General features: G+C 43.9%; 2 protein-coding genes across 8 annotated transcripts in view; one reads left to right on the top strand and one right to left on the bottom strand.

Moving 5' to 3' along the window:
- LOC141121958 (uncharacterized) overlaps positions 1–12,713 on the bottom strand; it is a 266,794-nt gene that overhangs the window by 126,929 nt on the left and 127,152 nt on the right. For 3 of the 7 annotated variants that reach the window (XM_073611721.1, XM_073611729.1, XM_073611720.1), the window contains exons 2-7: positions 11,059–11,186; positions 10,849–10,972; positions 10,635–10,732; positions 10,325–10,546; positions 10,039–10,245; positions 8,136–8,277 (exon numbers count right to left, since the gene is read on the bottom strand). In XM_073611721.1, coding sequence (XP_073467822.1) covers positions 8,136–8,277; positions 10,039–10,245; positions 10,325–10,546; positions 10,635–10,732; positions 10,849–10,933 — 754 coding nt within the window. In that variant the 5' untranslated portion in view covers positions 10,934–10,972; positions 11,059–11,186. The remainder of the gene's footprint in view (positions 1–8,135; positions 8,278–10,038; positions 10,246–10,324; positions 10,547–10,634; positions 10,733–10,848; positions 10,973–11,058; positions 11,187–12,713) is intronic. The other 4 variants (XM_073611723.1, XM_073611727.1, XM_073611725.1 and 1 more) reach the window with 3 other exon arrangements.
- LOC141121982 (uncharacterized) overlaps positions 1–12,713 on the top strand; it is a 159,647-nt gene that overhangs the window by 79,310 nt on the left and 67,624 nt on the right. The gene's annotated exons all lie outside the window — the stretch shown is intronic.

Genomic DNA, 12,713 nt, shown 5'->3' with positions numbered 1-12,713 from the left:
GTATATAAAAATATAAATATTTTTTAAAAACTGTCATTTTCGGTATTGGTTTCAGATTTCGGCCTAGTGCATCCTTCATTTTCGGTTTCGGCACCAAAATTTCTATTCTGTGCACCCCTACTTACCTCCTCCGTGTAATGGTTTTTAACAGAGCAGCCCTGATTCTCCTCTTCTGGATTCCCCCGGGACTTCTGGCTCCTCCTGCCTTCAGAGTTCCCTATAGAAAGCCGCACAGTATAGTATAGAGTTCCCCTATAGGAAGCCACAAAGTATAGTATAAATGTAGCACCCTCTACCAGTAGATAGGTGCTAGTAAGGGTTATATTACTAGGGATTGTTCAGCACAGGCAAATTTAGGCAGGCTTATGCTGCAAGCTAGGCCTGTCTGTTTTGATCTGGGGCCTGTATTGGCAGGGGGCGGGCCTCATATATAAGCTGAGGTCACATGTCACTGGGGAGGAGAAGTCAACTGGGTGAAGTGAGGAATGGAGAGCTAGACAGCCGCAGGAGGACACCCCCGTCTGGGGGGGTGTACCGATCGCAGGAGGAGGCCCAGGGAGAGTTGTGAAGGAACATTGCCTCTACACGGTCATTGGCAATGTCTCTGACACCACACGGTCGGTGGAAGGGAATTCCTGGAGCAGAGGGGCAGGAGAAGCTGTCAGAACACATGGCCTGGACAAGTTCCTCATCAAGGACTCAGGGCTGTAAGGTCGGTGAGTGTTACCACAGTGGATGGTTGGAGGTGCCAGGGAATCTGTGAGGGAACTCTGCTTCTACAGGTCACTAGCAGAGTCTTTATCATGCACACGGTGGATGGTGAGGAGTCCTGGATCAGAGAAGAGACTGTGGGGATCTGTGTCAAATCAGTGTGGCTGGGGTTCGCAAGTTGGGCTGGCTGGGAGCAGTAGTCCATTTCCTAGAAGACAGGCTTTTAACCTACTAGGCCTCTGTGGAGAGGTTCTGCAGGCCTCAGGTCTAGTAGCAGCGAGCCACCAGAGCCAGTAGAGGGTCTTATTCAGAGGGAGTTCATACTACCCAATAGAAGAGGATGTGTCATACTTTAATTAGCGAGATTGATGATTGTCATAAGGCACGAGGAGATTGTCATAAGGGACGAGGAGATTGTCATAAGGGACGAGGAAATCGGGACCCCGATTTAGTCCCTTCAACAAGTCGTTTTTTCAAAAAATGTCCACACCTCTGGAACTGTTTCTTACATGATGAAGATCAACCATGGAGTATATCTGAGGTGTATATCAGGGTGTGCTTCTTCCCCACATGAGAGCTGTGACGTCCAGCAACATTCATATAGAAGACATTTCCCACACTCAAGGCACTAATACACCTCGAGGGTTGTGTGGGATCCCTGATGTACAGGAAGACAGGACTTTAGTGAGGAACAATTCCCTCACTCAGGACAGGAATACCGCTTCTCGGCCTTTGTGAGGGTGAACAATGTGCCTTCTGCACGGTTTGTCATGCAGAACGGTACCAGGCAGGGCTGTCCGCTGTCCCCGCTCCTATTTGTCTTGGCTTTAGAGCCCCTCCTTAATATGATCCGAAGACATCCGGACATCAGTGGATGTAAGGTAGGCGAGGAGGATCACAAATTGGCGGCATTCGCCGATGATATACTCTTTTATATCTCAAATCCCAGAATTTCAATTCCCAATTTGTTGGCCATAATGAGGAAATACAGCGAACTCTCAAACTTTAAAATTAACATAGAAAAGTCAGAAGCATTAAAGATCAATATTAATAAACAAGAAGCTAATAGACTTGCCGAGGTGTTCCATTTTCCGTGGAGAGATAATATTAAGTACCTGGGAGTAAAGCTGACGGGCTCTAGGGGGAATCTGTATAGGATAAATTACGTACCTCTTTTGAACGAAATAAGAGCTGAAATAAAGAGAATATCACATGGCCCGGTCTCTTGGACGGGGCGAATACATATTGTAAAAATGGTGCTTGCACCTAAAGTGCTATATAAAATACAGATGCTGCCCATCCCGGTCCCCCGGGAGTTCTTCAGGGTCCTTTCGGAGTTAATAAATAGATATGTTTGGGGTAATAAGAAAACGAGAATTGCACACGAGGTGTTGATTAGAGAGAAAGTACGAGGGGGGTTAGCTCTCCCCGATTTTAGAAATTATTATAAAGCAATTGCAATAGCACGGGCACTTGAATGGGGTAAAGGTAGCAATAATAAAAGGTGGGTGAACTTAGAAACAGGGTTGAGTAAGGTATGTTTGAGTCATATGATTTGGAATCCACCTCACTACAGGAGTTTAGGTAAAGATTCATATTATATAACGCACCACACATTTAAAATGTGGGACCAGGTTCACTATCTAAATAAGTGGGAGTATAATTCACCTTTAATTTATATAAAAGACAACCCGTTTTTTTCCCCCAGGGATGGGAATGATAGGAGGGAACTGGATTGTTGAGAAGGAAACACAGATAAGGGATATAATAAGTAGAGGTAAATTAAAAACATTTCAAGAATTAAAAGCACTAAAGGAGGTATTGTTAATGAATGGGTGGCGGTATAATCAACTAAAGCACATTATTAGAAGTCTTCCAGACCCCTTAAGGGAGGAAGCAGACTATAGAGGGTTAGAGAAATTAGCATGTAGGGAAGAATTAAAAAGGACTGTTTCCGAGGTTTATAAAATTCTGATGAGCGGGGGCGGACAGGATCCTCCCCCGTTCATTAGAAAATGGGAGGAGGAATTGGGGACCCACTGCGACAGGGAAATGGAGAAGTGTATCCTGGGAGCAACGCACGAGACGGCAGTAGATACGAAAACAAGGGAGAGTAACTATAAGTGTCTAGCCAGGTGGTATATGACCCCGGCTAGAGTGAGTAAATTTTCATTAGATAAATCCCCCAACTGTTGGCGAGGGTGTGGAGTCCCAGGAACAATGGCGCACTTATGGTGGGAATGGCCTAAAATCTAAATTTACTGGCAGGAAGTGATAAGGCTAATAGAGGGGATAACGGGTAAGGGTATACAGTTTGACCCTTGGAGCTGTCTGTTCCATGGCCTGGAGGGAGGGAAGAAAGGGTATAAGTCCTCATTAACCCCAGTATTACTTAATGCTGCAAAAAATGTAATTCCAAAGAAATGGCAGGAAGAGGAGGCTCCAATGATTAAGGACTGGATTGCTAAAGTGAATGAAATTTATAGATTAGAGAGAGCAGAGTGGAAAGAATACCCTGATAGGAACCAAAAGGAAGAGAAGGGAAAGTGGAGTCCTTGGGGGGCCTTTAAAAAAACAGACAGATTTGCGGAAGCAGTGTTAGGATAGCACATGGGGTTTAATTTAATGTTGATCTGACTAGAAGAGAAGGAATGGGCCTGCGGGGGAGAGGGGGGGTTTGGGAGGGAGGCAGGGGGGTGGGGGGTCCAGTGGGGGAGGTAGTCTTATTAAGCATAACTCGGGAAATGGAAGGATTATGCCTTGAGATGTATAAAGACCTTCCCAGCTGTAGGGGTTTTATGTGTATGTAAACAATTGTGAAAATTAAATAAAGATTAAAAAAAAAAAAAAAAAGGAATACCGCTTCTCCCCGTGTGAGATCTCTGATGTCTGTAAAGACTGGACTTGTCTGAAAAACATTTCCCACACTCAGCACAGGAATACGGCTTCTCCCCCGTGTGAGATCGCTGATATGTGTTAAGATGGGACTTATCTGAAAAACATTTCCCACACTCAGCAAAGGAATATGGCTTCTCACCCATGTGCAATCTCTGATATCTGGAAAGACTGGAGATCTGTGAAAAACATTTCCCGCACTCAGGACAGGAATGCGGCTTCTCCCCCGTGTGAGATCTCTGATGTGTGTTAAGACTGGATTTCACTGAAAAACATTTCTCACACTCAGGACAGGAATATGGCTTCTCCCCTGCGTGACATCTCTCATGTGTGTGAAGATTGTACTTCTGCGAAAAACATTTCCCGCACTCAGGACAGGAATGCCGCTTTTCATCTGTATGAGACCTCTGATGTCTGTTAAGGCTGGACTTGTCTGAAAAACAGACAAGTCCAGATACAAGAGATGGTTAGAGACTGGGGACATGATACAAGAGATGGTTAGAAACTCCAGACAAGATACAAGAGATGGTTAGAGACTGGGGACATGATAAAAGAGCTGGTCAGAGACTACAGACATGATACAAGAGATGGATAGAGACTGGGGACATGATACAAGAGATGCCAGAGACTGTAGACATGATACAAGAGATGGATAGAGACTGGGGACATGATACAAGAGATGCCAGAGACTGTAGACATGATACAAGAGATGGTTAGAGACTGGGGACATGATACAGGAGATGGTTAGAGACTGGGGACATGATACAGGATATGGTTAGAGACTGGGGACATGATACAGGAGATGGTTATAGACTGAGGACATGATACAAGGGATGGTTAGAGACTGGGGACATGATACAGGAGATGGTTAGAGACTGGGGACATGATACAGGAGATGGTTAGAGACTGGGGACATGATACAAGAGATAGTTAGAGACTGGGGACATGATACAAAAGATGATTATATATAAATAGTGGTTGTATATAAAAATATAAATATTTTTTAAAACTGTCATTTTCGGTATTGGTTTCAGTTTTCGGCCTAGGGTATCCTTCATTTTCGGTTTCGGCACCAAAATTTCCATTCGGTGCACCCCTACTTACCTCCTCCGTGTAATGGTTTTTAACAGAGCAGCCCTGATTCTCCTCTTCTGGATTCCCCCCAAGACTTCTGGCACCTCCTGCTTTCAGAGTTCCCTATAGAAAGCCGCACAGTATAGTATAGAGTTCACCTATAGGAAGCCACAAAGTATAGTATAAATGTAGCACCCTCTACCAGAGTTCCCTATAGAAAGCCGCACAGTATAGTATAGAGTTCCCCTATAGGAAGCCACAAAGTATAGTATAAATGTAGCACCCTCTACCAGTAGATAGGTGCTAGTAAGGGTTATATTACTAGGGATTGTTCAGCACAGGCAAATTTAGGCAGGCTTATGCTGCAAGTTAGGCCTGTCTGTTTTGATCTGGGGCCTGTATTGGCAGGGGGCGGGCCTCATATATATGCTAAGGTCACATGTCACTGGGGAGGAGAAGTCAACTGGGTGAAGTGAGGAATGGAGAGCTAGACAGCCGCAGGAGGACACCCCCATCTGGGGGGGTGTACTGATCGCAGGAGGCCGCCTAGGGAGAGCTGTGAAGGAACATTGCCTCTACACGGTCATTGGCAATGTCTGTCACCACACGGTCGGTGGCAGGGAATTCCTGGAGCAGAGGGACAGGAGAAGCTGTCAGAACACATGGTCTGGACAAGTTCCTCATTAAGGACTCAGGGCTGTAAGGTCGGTGAGTGTTACCACAGTGGATGGCTGGAGGTTCCAGGGAATCTGTGAGGAACTCTTCTTCTACAGGTCACTAGCAGAGTCTTTATCATGCACACGGTGGATGGTGAGGAGTCCTGGATCAGAGAAGAGACTGTGGGGATCTGTGTCAAATCAGTATGGCCGGAGGGCACATGGTTTGCAAGTTGGGCTGGCTGGGAGCAATAGTCCATTTCCTAGAAGACAGGCTTTTAACCTACTAGGCCTCTGGGGAGAGGTTCTGCAGGCCTCAGGTCTAGTAGCAGCGAGCCACCAGAGCCAGTAGAGGGTCTTATTCAGAGGGAGTTCATACTACCCAAAGGAAGAGGATGTGTCATACTTCAATTAGCAACTACAAGTTTGTGCAGGAGGAATCAAGTCTGTACAAGAGGAAGCAAGTTTTGGGCAGGAGGTGAAGAGATCTAAGACCATTGCTTTTACACGGTCAAAAGTGATGTTTCTGTCCCTCACACAGTGATGGATGGAGAACTCTTAGAAACAGTAGTCTGCATGGAGATGCAGGGGGAGTAACAGTCTGCAAGGAGATGCAGGGGAAGATTTATATCTAGTCCATTATGCACATTCAATCTTCAGGCTCTAAATCTATTCAAAGTGTATTGGAATCTTGAAATATGATGGCAATGGTGAATTCTATGGGCATCCCATATCCCTATCCAAGTTGTACCCCCCAATAAAACAACAAAAACAAAGCTTGCAAAAGACTGTTCATTGTCTCTGGAAAGGATGCATAAAGTCTGGCAGTGGGGTGATTTGGCGGATTGTTTGTCAGTAATGCTAAAACCATGGCTACATAGAGTTCTCCTATAGGAAGCTGCAAAGATAGTATCCTCTACAGGAAGCCACAAAGTATAGTATAGAGTTCCTCTATAGGAAGCCACAATGTATAGTATAGAGTTCCCCTATAGGAAGCCACAAAGTATAGTATATAGTTCTCCTATAGGAAGGTACAAATTATAGTATAGAGTTCCCCTATAGGAAGCCACAAAGTATAGTATAGAGTTACCCTATAGGAAGGTACAAAGTATAGTATAGAGTTCCCCTATAGGAAGGTACAAAGTATAGAATGGTGTTCTCCTATAGGAAGCCACAAAGTATAGTAGGGTGTTCTCCTATAGGAAGCCACAAAGTATAGTATAGTGTTCCCCTATAGGAAGTAACAAAGTATAGTATAGAGTTCCCCTATAGGAAGCTGCAAAGCACAGTATAGAGTTCTCCTATAGGAAGCCACAAAGTATAGTATAGAGTTCTTCTATAGGAAAACACAATGTATAGTATAGAATTCCTCTATAGGAAGCCACAAAGTATAGTATAGAGTTATCCTATAGGAAGCCACAAAGTATTGTATAGAGTTCCCCTATAGGAAGCTACAAAGTATAGTATAGAGTTACCCTACAGGAAGTCACAAAGTATAGTATAGAGTTCCCCTATAGGAAGGAACAAAGTATAGTATAGAGTTCCCCTATAGGGAACTTCTGCCTTTGGAATCACTTGCTTCCTTCTCTTGCCCAGGACTACATGTCCCATGAGGCATTGCTTCTCACACATTCACGTTCTCAGGCATTTACTGATATGTATGGATGGTGTACTGAGCTGTATTTTCTGATATGTAAAGAAATAATGCATTCTGTATGCAGGCCAATTAATCGACTGACCAACTAATCGATTATGAAAATAGTTGTCAACTACTTTCATAATCGATTAGTTGTTTCAGCCTTACATCTCTGAATCTCCTACCAGTTCATTTCTTTATTCATGGACCTTAGTCAGAGAGTGAGGAAACAATGAGAACTGTCTTTTATAGGAGTGACAGTGATGAGGAGATTATAGGACGAGTGTCCCCACCCCCTCTATCACTCATTGCCATCTTCCCAACACAAGAAGTCCTGCACTTCCTTATTTAGTCCATGATTTAGTCATGAATAAGAGCGGGGCTGAGCCCCACCAGAGGTCAGAGAGTGAGGATGGGGGGAGAACAACCAAGATGAAGACTGGACTGATCCTGAAGACCACCATCATTGGGTTATTGACTCCTCCCTCATTATCACTTTCTGTTTAAGGTTCCAAAGTCTGAGGATGTTATCACATTATCAACATGTAAAAGTCTGTGCTCCAATCAAATCATCAGATAAAAAATGTCCAGCTGGTAGGAAATGGGTGTAAAAGAAGTCAGGATTATGTAATGTACAACTTATTATATAGGATACAACAGTTAGGATTTTATAGTATCAGAATAATGTAATGTACAACATAGAGTATATAGTGCAGGGGTCAGGAGTATGTAACGTACAATATAAATTATACAGTGTAAGGGTCAGGACTCATAATATATCAGTAATCAGTGGAAGATTAAATGTTTACATGAGACAAGTTGCAGAGGTCCCACACCGCTGCCTCCCATCTCCTGAGACTGCACTCAGTGACTTGGGTCTGAGACTAAACAGACATATCCCTCCACCCGGCACAGCCAGCAAATAACAGAACAAGTAATCCTGGGAGAATTGTCTGTCAGAATCTCCATAAATCCAATCTAGATACATAAATTGTGTCTGCAGCACAGAGAAGGAAGATTATCCGAGAGAAATACAGGACAGGGAACACAGCTCAGGAAAGTGACCAGGGGATTACAGGCTGATATCACCCAGTCCCCACCCTACTCTGGACCAATCAGTGAGCAGTATGGGTGGAGGAATGTATTTAGTGTTAATGACCCACCTGTGCTGATCTCTGTAGGAGTGTCCTCCTCTATAAATGTCCCCGTTATTCCATCCTCCTCCATAGACTGCTGATCATCCCTCACATACCTCTCTTCTTCTTCTGATTTAACCTCAAATTCTATATCGATTGGATCTCCACTCTAAATCAAGAAAATGAGAGTGAATATCATCTGTAAGATATAAGCTTTAATATTGTGACATCACATAAGTTCATTTTTTCCTCATTAATGTACACATAGCACCCCATATTGACAGAAAAACACAGAATTGTTGGCATTTTTGCAGATTTATTAAAAAAGAAAAACTGAAATATCACATGGTCCTAAGTATTCAGACCCTTTGCTCAGTATTTAGTAGAAGCCCCTTTTGATTTAATACAGCCATGAGTCTTTTGGGAAAGATGCAACAAGTTTTTCACACCTGGATTTGGGGATCATCTGCCATTCCTCCTTGCAGATCCTCTCCAGTTCTGTCAGGTTGGATGGTAAACGTTGGTGGACAGCCATTTTTAGGACTCTCCAGAGATGCTCAATTGGGTTTAAGTCAGGGCTCTGGCTGGGCCATTCAAGAACAGTCATGGAGTTGTTGTGAAGCCACTCCTTTGTTATTTTAGCTGTGTGCTTAGGGTCATCGTCTTGTTGGAAGGTAAACCTTAGGCCCAGTCTGAGGTCCTGAGCACTCTGGAGAAGGTTTTCATCCAGGATATCCCTGTACTTGGCTGCATTCATCTTTCCCTCGATTGCAACCAGTCGTCCTGTCCCTGCAGCTGAAAAACACCCCCACAGCATGATGCTGCCACCACCATGCTTCACTGTTGGGACTGTATTGGACAGGTGATGAGCAGTGCCTGGTTTTCTCCACACATACCGCTTAGAATTAAGGCCAAAAAGTTCTATCTTGGTCTCATCGGACCAAAGAATCTTATTTCTCACCATCTTAGAGTCCTTCAGGTGTTTCATAGCAAACTCCATGCAGGCTTTCATGTGTCTTGCACTGAGGAGAGGCTTCCGTAGGGCCACTCTGCCATAAAGCCCCGACTGGTGGAGGGCTGCAGTGATGGTTGACTTTCTACAACTTTCTCCCATCTCCCGACTGCATCTCTGGAGCTCATCCACAGTGATCTTTGGGTTCATCTTTACCTCTCTCGCCAAAGCTCTTCTTCCCCGATAGCTCAGTTTGGCCAGACGGCCAGCTCTAGGAAGGGTTCTGGTCGTCCCAAATGTCTTCCGTTTAAGGATTATGGAGGCCACTGTGCTCTTAGGAACCTTAAGTGCAGCAGAATTTTTTTGTAACCTTGGCCAGATCTGTGCCTTGCCACAATTCTGTCTCTGAGCTCTTCAGGCATTTCCTTTGACCTCATGATTCTCATTTGCTCTGACATGCACTGTGAGCTGTAAGGTCTTATATAGACCAGTGTGTAGCTTTCCTAATCAAGTCCAATCAGTATAATCAAACACAGCTGGACTCAAATGAAGGTGTAGAACCATCTCAAGGATGATCAGAAGAAATGGACAGCACCTGAGTTAAATATATGAGTGTCACAGCAAAGGGTCTGAATACTTAGGACCATGTGATATTTCAGTTTTTCTTTTGTAATAAATCTGCAAAAATGTCAACAATTCTGTGTTTTTCTGTCAATATGGGGTGCTGTGTGTGCATTAATGAGGAAAAAAGACTGCAATATAACAAAGAGTGAAAAATTTAAGGGGATCTGAATATTTTCCATCCCCACTGTATATCATCCAATCATGTGCAAGGAAAAATGCTGTTCTTTTTATTTTCCTTCTATGTTCCCCTCAGATCTAAAGCAATTGCACTTCCAAGAGCACAGTGGATTTGCCTTTAGTAAATAAACCCCCCGTCTCCACAAGTTCATGTTCTAGATGATCCATCCCACCAACCTTGTAACAGTGAGGGATGGTGTGATCTTCCTGTGTGGAATCCCGGGAATACAGAGGAAGGGGACATCTCTCTGGTGGGTTCCTGGTATTGAGTGGCTCCATCACATCCTTGTGTCCTTCTGAAAACTCCCCCATCACTCCATACTCCTCATCCTCCTCTTTATACTCTTCTTTAACATCAATATTATCATCCCCAATGTTTCCACTCTGAATATATAATAAAAAATTCATTGTAACAAACATGCTGTGTATAAATCATAACTACCAATAATTGACAATCATCTACCTGATGATGGTGAGGGATGGTGTGACCCTCCTGTGTAGAATCCCGGGAATACAGAGGACGGGGACATCTCTCTGGTGGGTTTCTGTAGCTGGATGACTCCACCATGGTGTCCTGGGACAGATCTTTGTGTTCTTTTAGAAACTCCTCCATCACCCCATCCTCATCATCCTCCTCTTTTATCTCTTCTTTTACTTCAATTTTAGAATCTCTCAGGTTTCCACTCTGAATATAGAATAAAATTATATCAATTGTAACAATGCAGATAATGTACAGATCCTAATGATACTATCAGTGATTGTTCCTCATCTACCTGATGATGGTGGGGGATGGTGTGACCTTCCTGTGTGGAATCCCGGGAATACAGAGGATGGGGACATCTCTCTGGTGGGTTCCCATTACTGGATCCATCTGTAGGAAACACACACACTGACTGAATACATTGTTTCTATGTGTTTACCAGATGATGGGGGATCTAGGTGGACCCTCCGTACTGCTCTCTCCTTTACAATAAAGTCTCCTCTTACCCGGTGATGTGAGGGGCAGCTGATTGTCCATCATGACGTCCTTGTAGAGATCCTTGTGTCCTTCTAAATACTCCCACTCCTCCATGGGGAAATAGACAGTGACATCCTGACACCTTATAGGAACCTGACACACACAATGATACAGTCACCATCCAGACACATCCCTTGTCTGTTACTGGATAATGTCCCAGAATTCCCAGCACCGCTCACCTCTCCTCCATGATCTCTCTGGTGACTTCTAGAATCTTCTTTGTATTTCTCTATTCTATCAGGGAGGGAGGTGGAGGCAATGTGATGGTCATATGATCTCCAGACTTCACAGGAGGAAAACTCTAGATCTGAACACAAATAGTAAAATGAAATAATATTCCCAGAATCCTCCTCACCTCTCCATTCAGGTCTCCATTTTATTAAAGCCATGCTTCAGGTTGAGGTATAATTTACTCACGCAGGACCCCCACACTACGCAGGTTAAAAGCTTGTTGCAGACATTCTGATGTCATTACAATTACAACACAGGACAAACAGTCCCACTTTGCTAGTGAGGATGCCAAGGGTCCGCCCACATCCTAAGAGCATCATTAAAGTAGCCAAGCCAGACAGAGGGAAATTGGAAGGAGGAGCTGTGAGGTCAGTGTGATCTCATTGGACACATTAACTCTAAATGGATTAACCACTTGCCGACAGCCGCACGCCGATATACGTTGGCAGAATGGCACAGGCAAGCAAATGGGTGTACCTGTACGTCCCTTTAAATTTGTCGAACAGCGGGCACGTGCGCACGCACCGCGTGCCCCGTGAGTGCGCCAGTGGGTCCCGGGAACTTGATGTTCCCGGGTGGCCCGCAATTGCGGTCGGCAAAGGAAGAACAGGGGGATGCCTTTGTAAACAAGGCATTCCCCTGTTCTGCCTAGTGACATGTCAGGGATCTACTGTTCCCTGTGATCGGGAACAGTGATAACTGATGTGTCACTGGTAGCTCCTCCCCCTTAACAGTTAGAATCACTCCCTAGGACACATTTAACCCTTCAGTGTCCCCTAGTCTTAACCCCTTCCCTGCCAGTGACATTTTTACAGTAATCAGAGCATTTTTATAGCACTGATCTCTGTATAAATGACAGTGGTCCCAAAAATGTGTCAAAAGTTTCCAATGTGTCCGCCATAATGTCGCAGTCACGATAAAAATCGCAGATCGCCGCCATTACTAGTAAAAAAAAAAATTAATAATAAAAATGCCATAAAACTATCCCCTATTTTGTAGACGCTATAACTTTTTGCTCAGGCCTATCAATAAACGCTTATTGCAATTTTTTTTACCAAAAATAAGTAGAAGAATACATATCAGCCTAAACTGAGGAAAAATGTTCTTTTTTTTAAAAAAAAAATTGGGGATATTTATTATAGCAAAAAATACAAAATATTGCTTTTTTTTCTAAATTGTTGCTCTATTTTTGTTTATAGCGCAAAAAATAAAAACCACAGAGGTGAGCAAATAGCACCAAAAGAAAGCTCTATTTGTGGGGAAAAATTTTATTTGGGTACAACGTCGCACAACCGCGCAATTGTCAGTTAAAGCGACGCAGTGCCGTATCGCAAAAAGTGGCCCAGTCATTTGGCAGCCAAATGGTCTGGGGCTGAAGTGGTTAACATTTAAATGGGGAGATTTGCGGGGTCCTTTATATGAGGCTCCTATGCAAACCAAATCATTGTTCCTGGGTGTGTCCTTCCTCTCCTAAACTGAAGAGTGAACTTTGACCTTTACCATACAGAAATCTGTCGGGAATCTGTGAAAGTAAGCTCTCATGTGATCAGGTGACGTGCGGAGGAACGGAGTGTAAATAGCAGACAATTTTCTCCAGAGCTCC

The sequence above is a fragment of the Aquarana catesbeiana genome, unplaced genomic scaffold, assembly GCF_042186555.1.
Source record: "Aquarana catesbeiana isolate 2022-GZ unplaced genomic scaffold, ASM4218655v1 unanchor236, whole genome shotgun sequence".
Classification (NCBI taxonomy): Eukaryota; Metazoa; Chordata; class Amphibia; order Anura; family Ranidae; genus Aquarana; species Aquarana catesbeiana.
Note: the sequence above shows the minus strand (reverse complement) of the source record. Positions and strands in the feature narration are given on the sequence as shown.